General features: G+C 37.4%; 1 protein-coding gene across 4 annotated transcripts in view; it reads left to right on the forward strand.

Moving 5' to 3' along the window:
- Positions 1–12849, forward strand: part of PHKB (phosphorylase kinase regulatory subunit beta) — a 211449-nt gene that overhangs the window by 36791 nt on the left and 161809 nt on the right. For all 4 annotated transcript variants that reach the window (XM_045814695.2, XM_087870408.1, XM_045814697.2 and 1 more), the window contains one exon: positions 12292–12391. In XM_045814695.2, the coding sequence (XP_045670651.1) occupies positions 12292–12391 (100 nt within the window). The remainder of the gene's footprint in view (positions 1–12291; positions 12392–12849) is intronic.

Here is a 12849-nt window from a genome sequence, read left to right on the forward strand (position 1 = left end):
TCATCTCTTACTACAGTCTTTGGTTTAAACTCTAATTTGTCTGATATGAGAATTGCTATCCCAGCTTTCTTTTGAGGTCTGTTGGCATGAGAAATGGTTCTCCATCCCCTCACTTTCAATCTGGAGGTGTCTTTAGGTTCAAAATGAGTCTCTTGTAGACAGCATATGGATGGGTCCTGTCTTTGTGTCCAATCTGCACCCCTGTGACGTTCATGGGAGCACTTAGGCCATTCACATTGAGAGTAACTATTGAAAGGCATTAATTTAGTGCCATCGTATTGTTTGTAAAGTCCCTGTTTCTATAGATTGTCTCTGTAAATTTCTGGTCTGTATTACTCTTGGGGTCTTTCTTCTTTTACAGAATCCCCCTTAATATTTCTTGCATGTCTGTCTTGGCAGTCACATATTCTTTCAGTTTCTGCCAATCCTGGAAGCTCTTTGTGTTTCCATCCATTCTGAATGACAGCTCTGCTGGATAAAGTATTCTTGCCTGCATGTTCTTGTCATTTAGTACCCTGAATATGTCTTGCCAGACCTTTCTGGCTTGCCAGGTCTCTGTGGACTGGTCCGACGTTATTCTTATATTCCTCCCTCCGTAGTTAAGAAATCTCTTCCCCCAGCTGCTCTCAGGATAGTTTCCTTGGCTCTAAGATTTGCAGGTTTCACTGTTATATGCCAGGGTATTGGTCTATTTTTATTCATCTTGGGAGGTATCCTCTCTGCCTGTCGGACTGTTTCCTTCCCCAGATTAGGGAAGTTCTGAGCCATGATTTGTTCAAATATTTCTTCTAGTCCTCTCTGTCTCTCCTTCCCCTCAGGGATCCCAGTTATTCTGACATTGCAATGTTTCATGGCATCATTGATCTCTCTAAGTCTTTTCTCATGGGCTTCTAGCTGCTTATCCCTATCCTCCTCGGCTTCCTTCCTTTCTGTCAGCTTATCTCGTAGATCACTAATTCATTCTTCTGCCTCATTTACTGTTGCTGTTAGATTATCCAGTTTAGACTGCATCTCATTCATAGCATTTTTAAGTTCAGCCTGATTGGATCTCATTTCTGCTCTTAGAGAGTCTGTATTGTCACTAATACTTTTTCAAGCCTAGCTATTGACTTCATAATTGCTACCCTTAATTCTATCTCTGACATCTTTTTTATATCCCTGTCCATTAGACCTGTGGCAGAGGACATTGTCTCTTGTTATTTTCCTTCTTGGAAGTTCCTCCTTGTAGTCATTCTGTTGAGGGATGGTTGAGGGAATGTTCAGAGTCCAAAATATCAAGCACGACCCAAGCAAGATGCACCCTGGGAAAACCCAGAGTGGTTGGAAACCACCATTGGAAAAGCAAAGCCAAAGTGAAGCACAAGAATAAAATTTATATATTTAAGAAATTTTTTTAAAAATTAAAAATTTAATAAAATGGGGGGTGAGGGGCGCCTGGGTGGCTCAGTTGTTAAGCATCTGTCTTCAGCTCAGGGTGTGATCCCAGTGTTCTGGGATCGAGCCCCACATCAGGCTCCTCCGCTAGGAGCCTGCTTCTTCCTCTCCCACCCCCCCTGCTTGTGATCCCTCTCTCGCTGGCTGTCTCTCTCTCTGTCAAATAAATAAATAAAATCTTTAAAAAAAAGGGGGGGGTGAGTGAGGTGGGCTATAATCTCTCAGTGTGGACAAAGTAGGGTGTTTCATTTGTTTCTGGGTGTATTTTGGTCTGTTAGAGGACACTACTTCCCAAAATTACAGGGCAAGTAAAACTTGTATATATATAAAAAGGTAATATTGAATAGGGAAAAAAGGACTATAGTGAAGCATATATCTATAAAAAAAATATAGGTGTGAAAATGTACAAGTTAAAAAACTACTATGAAATATAGTATAGTCGTTATATGTATATATAATATAGGTGATATATTAAACATCTAGTTGAAATGAGAAAAAGGTAAAAAGAAAAAACAGAGGAAGCGTAAGAGAAAGAAGAAAAAGAGATTTGTGTCTGAAAAATAAGTCGTGAGGCAATGCCTGCAGCTCAATATACTATTTTCCCCTGGTGTTGGGATTTTAGTTTTATGGGGACCCTAGGGTTGTCATCCTCTTGTCCTTCTAGCCTGTCTTCTGGGGTAGGGGCCTGCTGCGCTATTTCTCAGGCAACCTTGCTTGGGTGGAGTTGCCCTGCACCCTGACAGGTGGCTGGGCTCAGTGGAAACTGGCCTTTTGTGCTTTTGTTCTCTGGCAGCTTTCAGTGCCTCTTCTGAGGGTCCGAGCAAAAATGGCCACACCCAAACCTCTGGCCCAGAGCTAAGAAGTAGCAGTCTGCTCTCTTCATTAAACCCTCCAGGACAGTTTCTGTTTCTGTATGTGCGGCTAAAAACCGCAGCCTCCCATGGTGCCTGCCCACAGTGCCTCTCTCAGAGGTCGTCCCAGGGGCCCGGGTGTGTCCCCGCCTTTTGTACTTCTAAGACCGCTAGCGGCCGTGGGCTCGCATGCACACCTGCAGGTCCTGGATCCTGTCTGGGTGCTGCTCTAAAGCCCTTTCCCGGCCACTACCACTCTGGGAGTTTTTGCCTAGTTCCCGGCACAGGACACTTGCACTCCCATGGTATATCACTTTCCAGGAGCCAGCTTATGGAGGCTCCCTCCCCCTTCTGTTTATCTCCCTGCAGATTCACGACTCCGTCCTTCGTGCCTTGGGACAGGAAGTGCTTTTCTGCTTGTAGAGATCCAGATATATATTCTTATACCTCAGGCTGATTTCGTGGGTGTTCAGAATGGTTTGGTAGATATCCAGCTAAATTCAGGGGACTCGTTGAAATGGGGTCCTCTACTCCTCTGCCATCTTGCCTCCTACCATGACATATACATATACTTCTGATTTAAAAATTGTATGTTTCACTTGAACATGATTCCTCTTTCTTAAATTATTGATGCGTTGCATTTGGAAAAGGTAATCAAATACTGACAAATATGAAATAATCACCTTTAAGACACTCGTTTGCTTATCTATAAGCATTTCTTTACATATTCTCTGTGAGCACAGTATAGCTTTATTGAGTGTCAAGCTACTACTAGTCTTAAGACTGTAGAGAGCACCAGTAGTATTTTAACTAAGTGGTCATGCTAGTAATGGAACTGTAGGTGCTTCATTGTGACACAGTGTTTAAGTGCATATCATGCATCTTGACTTCTTACCAAAATGATAAAACAGATCTACCTGTGAATAAACAATCAGACAAAGCCAAATTGTGGCTACTTATAAGACAGCTTGCCTGGGCTTTTAAAAAATGTAGCTATCAGAGAGAATTGGAAAATAAGTATGAATATAACTAGAGTAAGAAAGACTAAAGGGATATGACAATCAGGAGGATGGCAGAGTAGAAGGATCCTGAGGTCACTTTGTCACAGACACTCCAAGATAACAGCCTCATCAGTGCAATTAACTCCGAAAATGACCTGATGACTGACAGAACAGACTTTACACAGTTAATTGTAGAGAGGAGGCCACATCATAAAGAGTGGGAAGTGCAGAGACATGGTTGGGAGTCAAACTCCCTATGAAACTAACCACAAAGGAGAGGGACACCATGAGCACAGAGAAGTGAGAGGATCAGACTCCATACCAGGCACCCCAGGCACAGGGTACCCACACTGCAAAGATGAATCCCTATAACATTGGGCTTTGAAAACCTGTGGGGCTTAATTTCAGTTTTTACAATCAGCAGGGTTTAGTTCTTACTTTAAAAATTAGTAGGTTGTTCTCTGAAAGAGCTGGTGGGTGATAAGAAACCAAGTTCCTGCCTTTAAAGAGCCAGCATAAGTAACATGGTTGAGATACAGCATAGAAGGAGCAGTTTGAAAAGCATTTGGGGTGTTCATAAAGGAAATTTATTTGTTAATGTCAGAATAGGTGCTGGAGGGACAGAGATCTTTAGGAGACTTCTCCAAGAACAAATGGTGGGTGTCATTTCTTTCCCCATACACAGCCTGGAAAGCTGCAATGGGACACTTGCAGAACCAGCACAAACACTCTCCACTTATCTTGCTAGCACCAAATGTCCTGCCCTTGTGTTCTCCTGAGGATCTGTCCCATCCAACCAGCTCCATTTAGCAGGCATGTCTCAAATACCTCCTGCCCTAATGTACCCTGCAAGTACTCCAGGCAAGGACTGGCACCATTTTATAGTGACTCCTGCCCTGGAGAGTGGGGAAGATAACCACATACACGAGTGAGTCCACAGTCCCAACAGCTGAACTTTATAGCTAGCAGCTCAGAGATGGTGCCTTGCCAGTGTGACTGCAGCCTTGGCAAACAGACTGGAGCCAGGCATCTGGTTTGACTGCCAGCCCCAAGCACTAATGAAAACCTGTCAGGGGACAAAGAAGGGAGACCACCCAGCAGGTGGGCTGAGGGCAGGCATCTGATAGCCGACACTTCCAGTACAACCCCAGTGCAGCTGCAAACTGGCCCCTGAACAGCAAAGAGGCCAAACCCCACTTGCTGCATCCACAACAGGCGAAGTGGGCCATTGCAACCGATAGGACTGAAGGCAAATATAGCTCAGTCATAATAGTAGGTCTCATGCAACCCACATAGGAGACACCTCTAAATAAAGCACCTTGTTTTAGTGAATAGGGGGCATTGTGCTTCTTCATAAGGCCACTCTTTTCAAGAGCAGGAGATGTAGCTGACTTTTCTAATGCATGGAAACAAACAGGCAAAATGAGATAGAGAAATATAACCTAAATGAAAGAACAGAACAAAACCACAACAAAAGAGGTAAATGAAATGGAAATAAGCAATATGTCTGATAAAGAACTCAAAGAATGGTCATAAGGAAACTCACTGGACTTGAGAAAAGAGTGGAGGCTTTCAGTGAGGCCTTCAACAAAAAGAAAATGTAAAAAAGAACCAGTCAGAAATGAAGTCAATAATTGAAATAAAAATACATTGAAGGGAATCATTAGAAGGTTAGAGGGGACAGAAGAATGGATCAGAAACCTGAAAGACAGGATAAAGGAAAGCAACTTGGTTGAACAGCAAAAAGAAAAAAGTATAATAAAAAGTGATAATAAGTTAAGGAATTTCAGCGACATGGTCACATGTAATAATGGTCACATTATTGGGATCCTTAGAAGGAAAAGAGAGAGAGAAGGGGCAGAAACTTTATTTGAAGAAATAAAATGAAAAACTTCCCAAACCTAGGGAAGGAAACACATCCAGAACTGGGAATCACAGAGGGCCCCCAATGAAATTAACCTGAGGAGGTCCACACCAAGACACATAATTAAAATGGCATAAAGTAGTGACCAAGAATTTCAAATGCAATAAGAGAAAATAAAACAGTTACAAATAAGGGAACCCTCATAAGGCTATCAGCTGATTTTTCAACAGAAATTTTGCAGGCAAGAAGAGAGTGGCATGATATATGCAAAGTACTGAAAGGAAAAACCTGCAGCCAAAAATACTCTACCCAATAAAGTTATTATTCAAAATAGAAGGAAAGAGAAAGAGTTTACTAGAAAAAAGTTAAAGGAAGTTCATCGCCACTAAACCAGCCTTCTAAGAGTCGTTAAAGGGAATTCTTTGAGTCGAAAGAAAAGACCATATGCAAGAGTAAGAAAATTATGAAAGGAAAAAAATTCACAAGTAAATGCAAACACAGTAAATGCAGGAGATTGATCACTTATTAAACCAGCACAGAAGTTAAAGGAAAAAAGTAGTAAAATCAATTATATCTATAAAAATCAGTCAGTGGAGTCACAAAATAAAAGAATGTAATGTATGACATCATATACATAAAACATGGGGAGGAGGGAGTAAAAATTTGGTGCTTTTTGAATGGGTTCAGACGTAAGAGACCATCAACTTAATATAGACTATTGTATGCAAAAGATGTTATATGTGAACCTAATGGTGACCAGAAATCAGAAACTTATAATAGATACACAGAAAATAAAGAGGGAGGGGCGCCTGGGTGGCAAAGCGGTTAAGCGTCTGCCTTCGGCTCAGGGCGTGATCCCGGCGTTGCGGGATCGAGTCCCACATCGGGCTCTTCCGCTATGAGCCTGCTTCTTCCTCTCCCACTCCCCCTGCTTGTGTTCCCTCTCTCGCTGGCTGTCTCTCTCTGTCGAATAAATAAATAAATAAAATCTTAAAAAAAAAAAAAAAAAAAAGAAAATAAAGAGGGAGAAATCGAAGCATAAAACTAAAGAGGAAGATAAAAAGAAAGGAACAGAGAAGAACTATAAAAACAAGCATAATACAAGTAACAAAATGGCAATAAGTACATACCTGTCAATAAATTCCTTTAAATGTAAATAGACTAAATGCTCCCATCAAAAGACATAGTGTGACTGAATGGATGAAAAAGCAGGACCATCATCCATATGCTACCTACAAGAGACTCACAAAAGACCTAAAGACACATGTAAATTGATATTGTAGGGATGGAAAAACATTTATCATGCAAATGGAAGCAAAAAGAAAGCTAGATTAGCAGTATTTGTATCAGACAAAATAGACTTTAAAACAAAGAGACAAAGGGAACATAATGATGAAGGGAACAATCCAACAAGAGGGTATAACAATTCTAACTACTTATGCACCCAGCATGGGAGCACCTAAATACATAAAGCAACTATAATATAGACATAAATGAAGAAACTGAGAGGAATACAGTAATAGTGGGGGACGTTAATACCCCAGTTACATCAATGGATAGATCATTTGGACAGAAAATCAACAAGGAAACAGCAGCCTTGGATTATACATTGGATCAGATAGGCTTAACATATTCAGAACATCCCATCCAAAATAAGTGGAATACACATTCTTTTCAAATGTTCATGGAATAGTCTCCAGGAGAGATCACATGTTATATCACCAGGGAAGTCTCAATAAATTCAAAAAGACTAAAATAGTATTATGCATCTTTTATGACCAAAACAGTATGAAACCAGGAAGTAATCACAAAAACAAAATCTGGAAAGGACACAAATACGTGGAGATTAAATAACATTCTACTAAACAATGAATGGGTCATCTGACAAAGAAAATAAAAAATTACACGCAGACAAATGAAAAGGAAAACATGGGGTGTCTGGGTGGCTCAGTCAGTTAAGCGTCTGATTCTTGGTTTTGGCTTAGATGGTGATGTCAGGGTCGTGAGATCGAGTCCTCTGCACTCACTGTAGAGTTTGAGATTCTGTCTCACTCTCCGTCTGCCCCCCTGTTCGTGCTCCCTTTCAAATAAATAAATCTTTTAGAAAAATGAGAACACAATGGTCCAAATTTGGGGGATAGAGCAAAACCTTTCTAAGAGGGGTGATTATATCAATGCAGGCCTACCTCAAGAAAAATTTCAAATAAACAATCTTTTCTTACAACTAAAGGAGCTAGAAAACGAACAAAGCCAGTAGAAGAAATAGTAAAGATTAGAGTAGAAATAAATGATAGAGACTGAAAAAAACAGTAGATTAATGAATCCAGGAGGTGGTTCTTGGTAAATCTCAACAAAGTAGGTAAATCTTTAGCCAGACTTTAAAAAAGGGGGGGGGGGGGACTCAAAATCAGAAATGAAGAAATAACAACCAATACCACAGAAATAGAATGGATTATAAGAGAATATTATGAAAAACTATATGCCAACAAATTGGACAAACTGGAAGAAATGGATAAATTCTTTGAAACATAAAACCTAACAAAACTGAAGCAGGGAGAAGTAGAAAATTTGAACAGACTAATTACTAGCAATGAAATTGACTCAGTAATCAAAAAACTCCCAACAATAAAAGTCCAGGACCAGGTGGCTGTCAAAGGTGAATTCTGCTAGACATTTAAACTACAGTTAACACTTATTCTTCTCAAACTATTCCAAAAAAATAGAAAATGAAGGAAAGCTTCCAAATTCATTCTATGAAGCAAGCAGTACCCCAAATACCAAAACCAGATAAAACCCTAAAAAGAATAAAACTGTAGGCCAATATCTCTAATGAACATAGATGCAGGAATCCTAAAGAAAATATTAGCAAACAGGGGCGCCTGGGTGGCTCAGCCAGTTGAGAGTCTGCCTTTAGCTCGCGTCTGTGGTCCCAGGGTCCTGGGGTCGAGCCCTTCACTGGGTTCCCTGCTCAGCGGGGAGCATGAGATTTAGCTATTTACAACAACATGGAGGGATATAGAGGGTATAATACAAAGCAAAATAAGTCAGAGAAAGATAAATTCCATATGATTTTACTCATATGGAATTTAAGAAACACAGCAAATGAACAAACAAAAAAAGAGGCAAATAAACAAACAAAACCATACTTTTAAATGCAAATAACAAACTGGTGGTTGCCAGATAGGTGGAATACCTGAAGGAGATCAAGAGTACACTTACCTGGATGAGCACTGAGTCACATTTGTTATTGAATCATCATATTGTACACCTGAAACTAATGTAACACTTTATGTTAATTATACTTCATTTAAAAAAAGAAAGAAGGAATAAAATGTTAAATTAGTCAACCAAAAATAAATGTGACACTCAAATCCAGTCCTTGATTGGGTAATGCATTAAAAATAAATCCTAAAAGGTATATTTTGAGTATAATTTGGTAGATTTGTTATAGCATATATTTTAGATAATTTAGTAGCAATATTAAATTCCTTGGATGTAATAATAATGTTGTTCTATAGGCAAATGTCCTTGTTTTTCAGACATATTTTTGAAATGTTTAATGGTGATGATTTTTGTAGTTTACTTTCAAAAAGTACAGAAAATATAGAGAATGCAAGCTAATTTTAGTAACTGGGGAATCAAGGTGAAGATTAAAATGTTTATTTATTGTAACATCCTTTTAGTTTTTCTGTAGACCTGAAATTTTTCTAAATAAATTTTTTGGGGAATTTTGCTTTTAAAAATATAAATATATAGGTCTTTTCCCAGAAAGCTTCAAACATTTGATAGAGAATTTCTTTGTGGGCATACGGTATATGTGCTAACTCCCTGGATAATTTATCTTCTTATGTATATAAAGCATTACATTTTTTTTTTATTACTAGCAAGGGAATTGTTTCCCTTTTGGAGAAATCCAAGGGTACTTATCACAGAATTATTAAAGTCCTTTTTACTTTTGCAATATTAAGGCGTGAAGATGTGTTTAGAAAATTTCCATGTAAGTTTAATAAACGTTTTGTTTCTAATTCTACTTGTTAATGGCAATGAAGTCATAGATTACATTAGGGAGAATTCTTAAAAAATTAAGCTGTCGATATTTTATCTTCAGAAACTTATATCTATCTCTTTTTGTTAATGCATGATATAAAATTATTAATTTTTAAAAATTTGAGTAACTTGATTTTTCTCATTGCATTGGTTTTCAGTCTCATTAACAATCTCATGAAACCTCACATCTGTTTGCATTTGTGTGTGTATGTACTGAGGGCTTAAAAAGATTTTATGGACATTTATATTTTATACACATGGAAGACTGTAATTTGGTGTTATTTAATTAATTAGATACAGTCAGTATTTTTTTATTAGAGACAATGAGGTGATTTCTTTGCAAAATACACTTTGAAATAGTTTTCTTGAATATAATATTACAGGTCCACTTTATAATTTTATTTTAAAGGAGGGAAGAAAAACTGACTAATATGTTTGACTTTTTAAAATGTCATTTATGGGGCGCCTGGGTGGCACAGTCAGTTAAGCATCTGACTCTTGGTTTTGGCTTGGGTCGTGACCTCAGGGTTCGGGCCTGGGATCGGGCCCTGCATCTGGCTCTGCACTCGGTGTCGAGTCTGCCTTGAATTCTCTCTCCCTCTCCTTCTGCCCCTCCCGCTCATGCTTTTGCTCTCTCTCTCTCTCTCAAAATGAATTAATTAAAAAAAATTTAAAAATAATAAAATATTTGTATGTCATGTTGCAGTTCCCAATGTACCAGTATTTAAAATTATAACTATATCACATTATATATAACTGTATATTTATTGTAATTAATATAAACATTTATATTTTATTGTTATGTAGTTATAATTAATATCATTATAAATATTTATTATTTTTGTTTACATGGTTCAGTTTAAAACTGTTTCTGAACCTACTCAATTACACAAAATCTGTTAAATGAATTTTGATTTATACTTTATGCTATATTAAAAAGTATTATGTAGTATTCTTTCATTTTTTCTTTCTAATATAGAGAAAAGCATGACTTTAGGGTTCAAATATGGAATTTAATTTTCTTTTTATATTTGAGAAAAGTGATTTTTTTTAGAAGAGTATTGACTTGAAAGAGTATGTGTAGACCATCTAAACCATCTAGATCATATATATATATATATATATATATATATATATATATATATATGGAAATAAGAATGAACATCAAAGATTTGCAGCACTGACCAAGGGAGAGAGAGTGGTAGACTTCCTGCAGGAAATCAGCCTATTTCCTCCTAGTGTTAGATTTGTAGCTGTTTTAGGAGTTGAGTGGAATAATAGGTGGCCCTAGCTAGTCTTGGTAATCAATCAGGTCACATGACTATTTCTACCAATATTGATTTTATTTTTCTTTAAGCTTGCTTGCAGGGAAATAATGCACTAATGACAGGATTCAAGTGTCTGATTTCTTTCACTGGTTTATATTTATAAGTATAAAATTCTAGTTTAGATATAATAGCAAGACTTAATATGGTAGAAATATCTGATCAACAGTAGCACATAGCTTGTGGTCAATAAATTCATAGATGAAATTTAAAGTTCTTTCATTTATTCATTTTTTAAAGTTGAAAGTATTCTTCAGATCATATTAAAACGTGAGTTGACATCCACAGAGCTTGTTAAAGAGAGTAGAATATTGCCAGATCGTGGTAGAAAATAGAGGAATTATTTTGGGTCACCAGATTCATTTTAAATCTCTGGAAAGGTGATACATGTAGACTGGTTGCCTAAATGTTTTTACTCACATGCAACTATTCTTTTACTCTTCTGGTTTCTATTTTATTAGCAGAAGAACAGAGAAATAGGAAAAGTTCATTAAAATAGAAGAGCTCTTTATAGTGGGTGATTTATTCTGGAATATTTTTGTTTTGGTTAAATGCTTGTTGAAATTAGGGGTAGAGAATTATTTTAAAGACAATTTTGGAAAAACTTGATTTTGTTTTTGTTTTTAGATGAAGTAGGAATTGGAAACAGATTTCATTGAGCTCATTCTACCCAAAGTGTGCTGTTTCCTTCATGTGTCAGTGCCTGGTCCACTGTTACCTATGCCATGATTTGCCTCTGTTAAAACACTTGTGTAGCACATCAGACAGAAAAATACAGCATAGAGCAAAATCATGGTAGTCGTACTGTAGTACCTGCATATGGAGGGAGGAATAATGTTCTAATGACAGCCTACTTTTGTCTGACATTGACAGTGCTTTGTTAAAATGATCATTATTCCTTCTAGTACTGGTATATGAGGTCTGCAGTTGGAAGAGGAGGTAATTGTAGTATACTTTTTAAGGAGACAGGTGATGCTTTTTATCAAGTATGGATGATTGCCAGATATTTCTGTTAAGATTTAGTGAAACAATGAATAAGTTACTTTCATTTGCAGTAGTGGGTAACTCTCATTACTTTAGGTAACTCTCATCCATGGTGAAAAAGAAACTTAAAGACCGAAGAACATCTTAACTTTGCTTAATGGTTAGATTTTAGCTGTTTTTTTTCTTTTTAAAAGCGAACAATATAAACAATGGTCGATTGACTTTAAACCAAGACCCAGGAGTGTAAAGCTGTGCCCAAATACATCATGTGTCATACTGGATGTGTGTTTATTTGAAGACATCCTTGACTAAAATGCCCACCCTGATATTATTAAACACATGGTAGAGCAAAGAAGGCATGTGCCTACTTTAATCTATCTTACCTTGAATCCATGTGGCCATTGCATAACCTAAAGGGATTGATACTAAAAATTGCCTCTACTGTATAGCAGCAAATTAAAAAAATCTTTTGGTAGATTTTTCCAATATAGAATATCCTTTAAAGTTTCAACCAAGTTAGTGTAGAAATATTGTATGCTATTTCTGAAGCAATTGGCTTACTTCCTTAAAAGAAGGAGAAATCAACACAAGTTTCATCATAGGATTTTTTTTTTTATTGCAGCATTTCTACATCTGCTGGGAAAATGGAGTTTCACTGTTACAGAATTAGTAGACGTTGCCAGAACATGGGATTAGTCAGATAGTTAAATACTTAATTACCGAAAGCTCTGCTTCCTTTTCAAATGCATTTCCAATTTGTTTCATGAGTTATCTCTCTCACCCAGGCGCATTGATGATGACAAGGGAAGGACCCATGAGCTGGAGCACTCCGCTATAAAATGTATGAGAGGAATTCTCTACTGCTATATGCGTCAGGCCGATAAGGTAAAACACTGTAGTGTGAACTGGAATTCTCACATCATTCTGAAGGATTAATTTAGCCAGTATAGCAATAGCATCTTCTGAAGAAGAATGTACTTTCAAAAGGTAAAGCCACATCCTAGGGCTGTCTCGATAGGTTAAAACAGCCTCTTGCCTTCTCAGCCCAGGGTTTGAAATACTGAAATTGAAGAAACACCTTAAGCAAGAGGTGATTGAGAATTGTTATTTAGGCTTGAATTCGTTTGTATTTTGCCTCTGGTGTTTAATTGATAAAGACTCAGTTTCTCAGGAACGTTACAATATCCATAATTCTAACAAATATTATATTGCTTAAGAAAGTCCTTATCAAAATTCCTTTTGCACATGTGATTGCCCTGACTTACGTGAACTTCAGTTTATTTTTATTTATTTTTTAGATTTTATTTGTCAGAGAGAGAGCGAGAGAGTGAGCATGCACACAA

Source organism: Ursus americanus, chromosome 21 (assembly GCF_024610735.1).
Source record: "Ursus americanus isolate L20-20 chromosome 21, mUrsAme1.1.p, whole genome shotgun sequence".
In the NCBI taxonomy this organism is placed as follows: Eukaryota; Metazoa; Chordata; class Mammalia; order Carnivora; family Ursidae; genus Ursus; species Ursus americanus.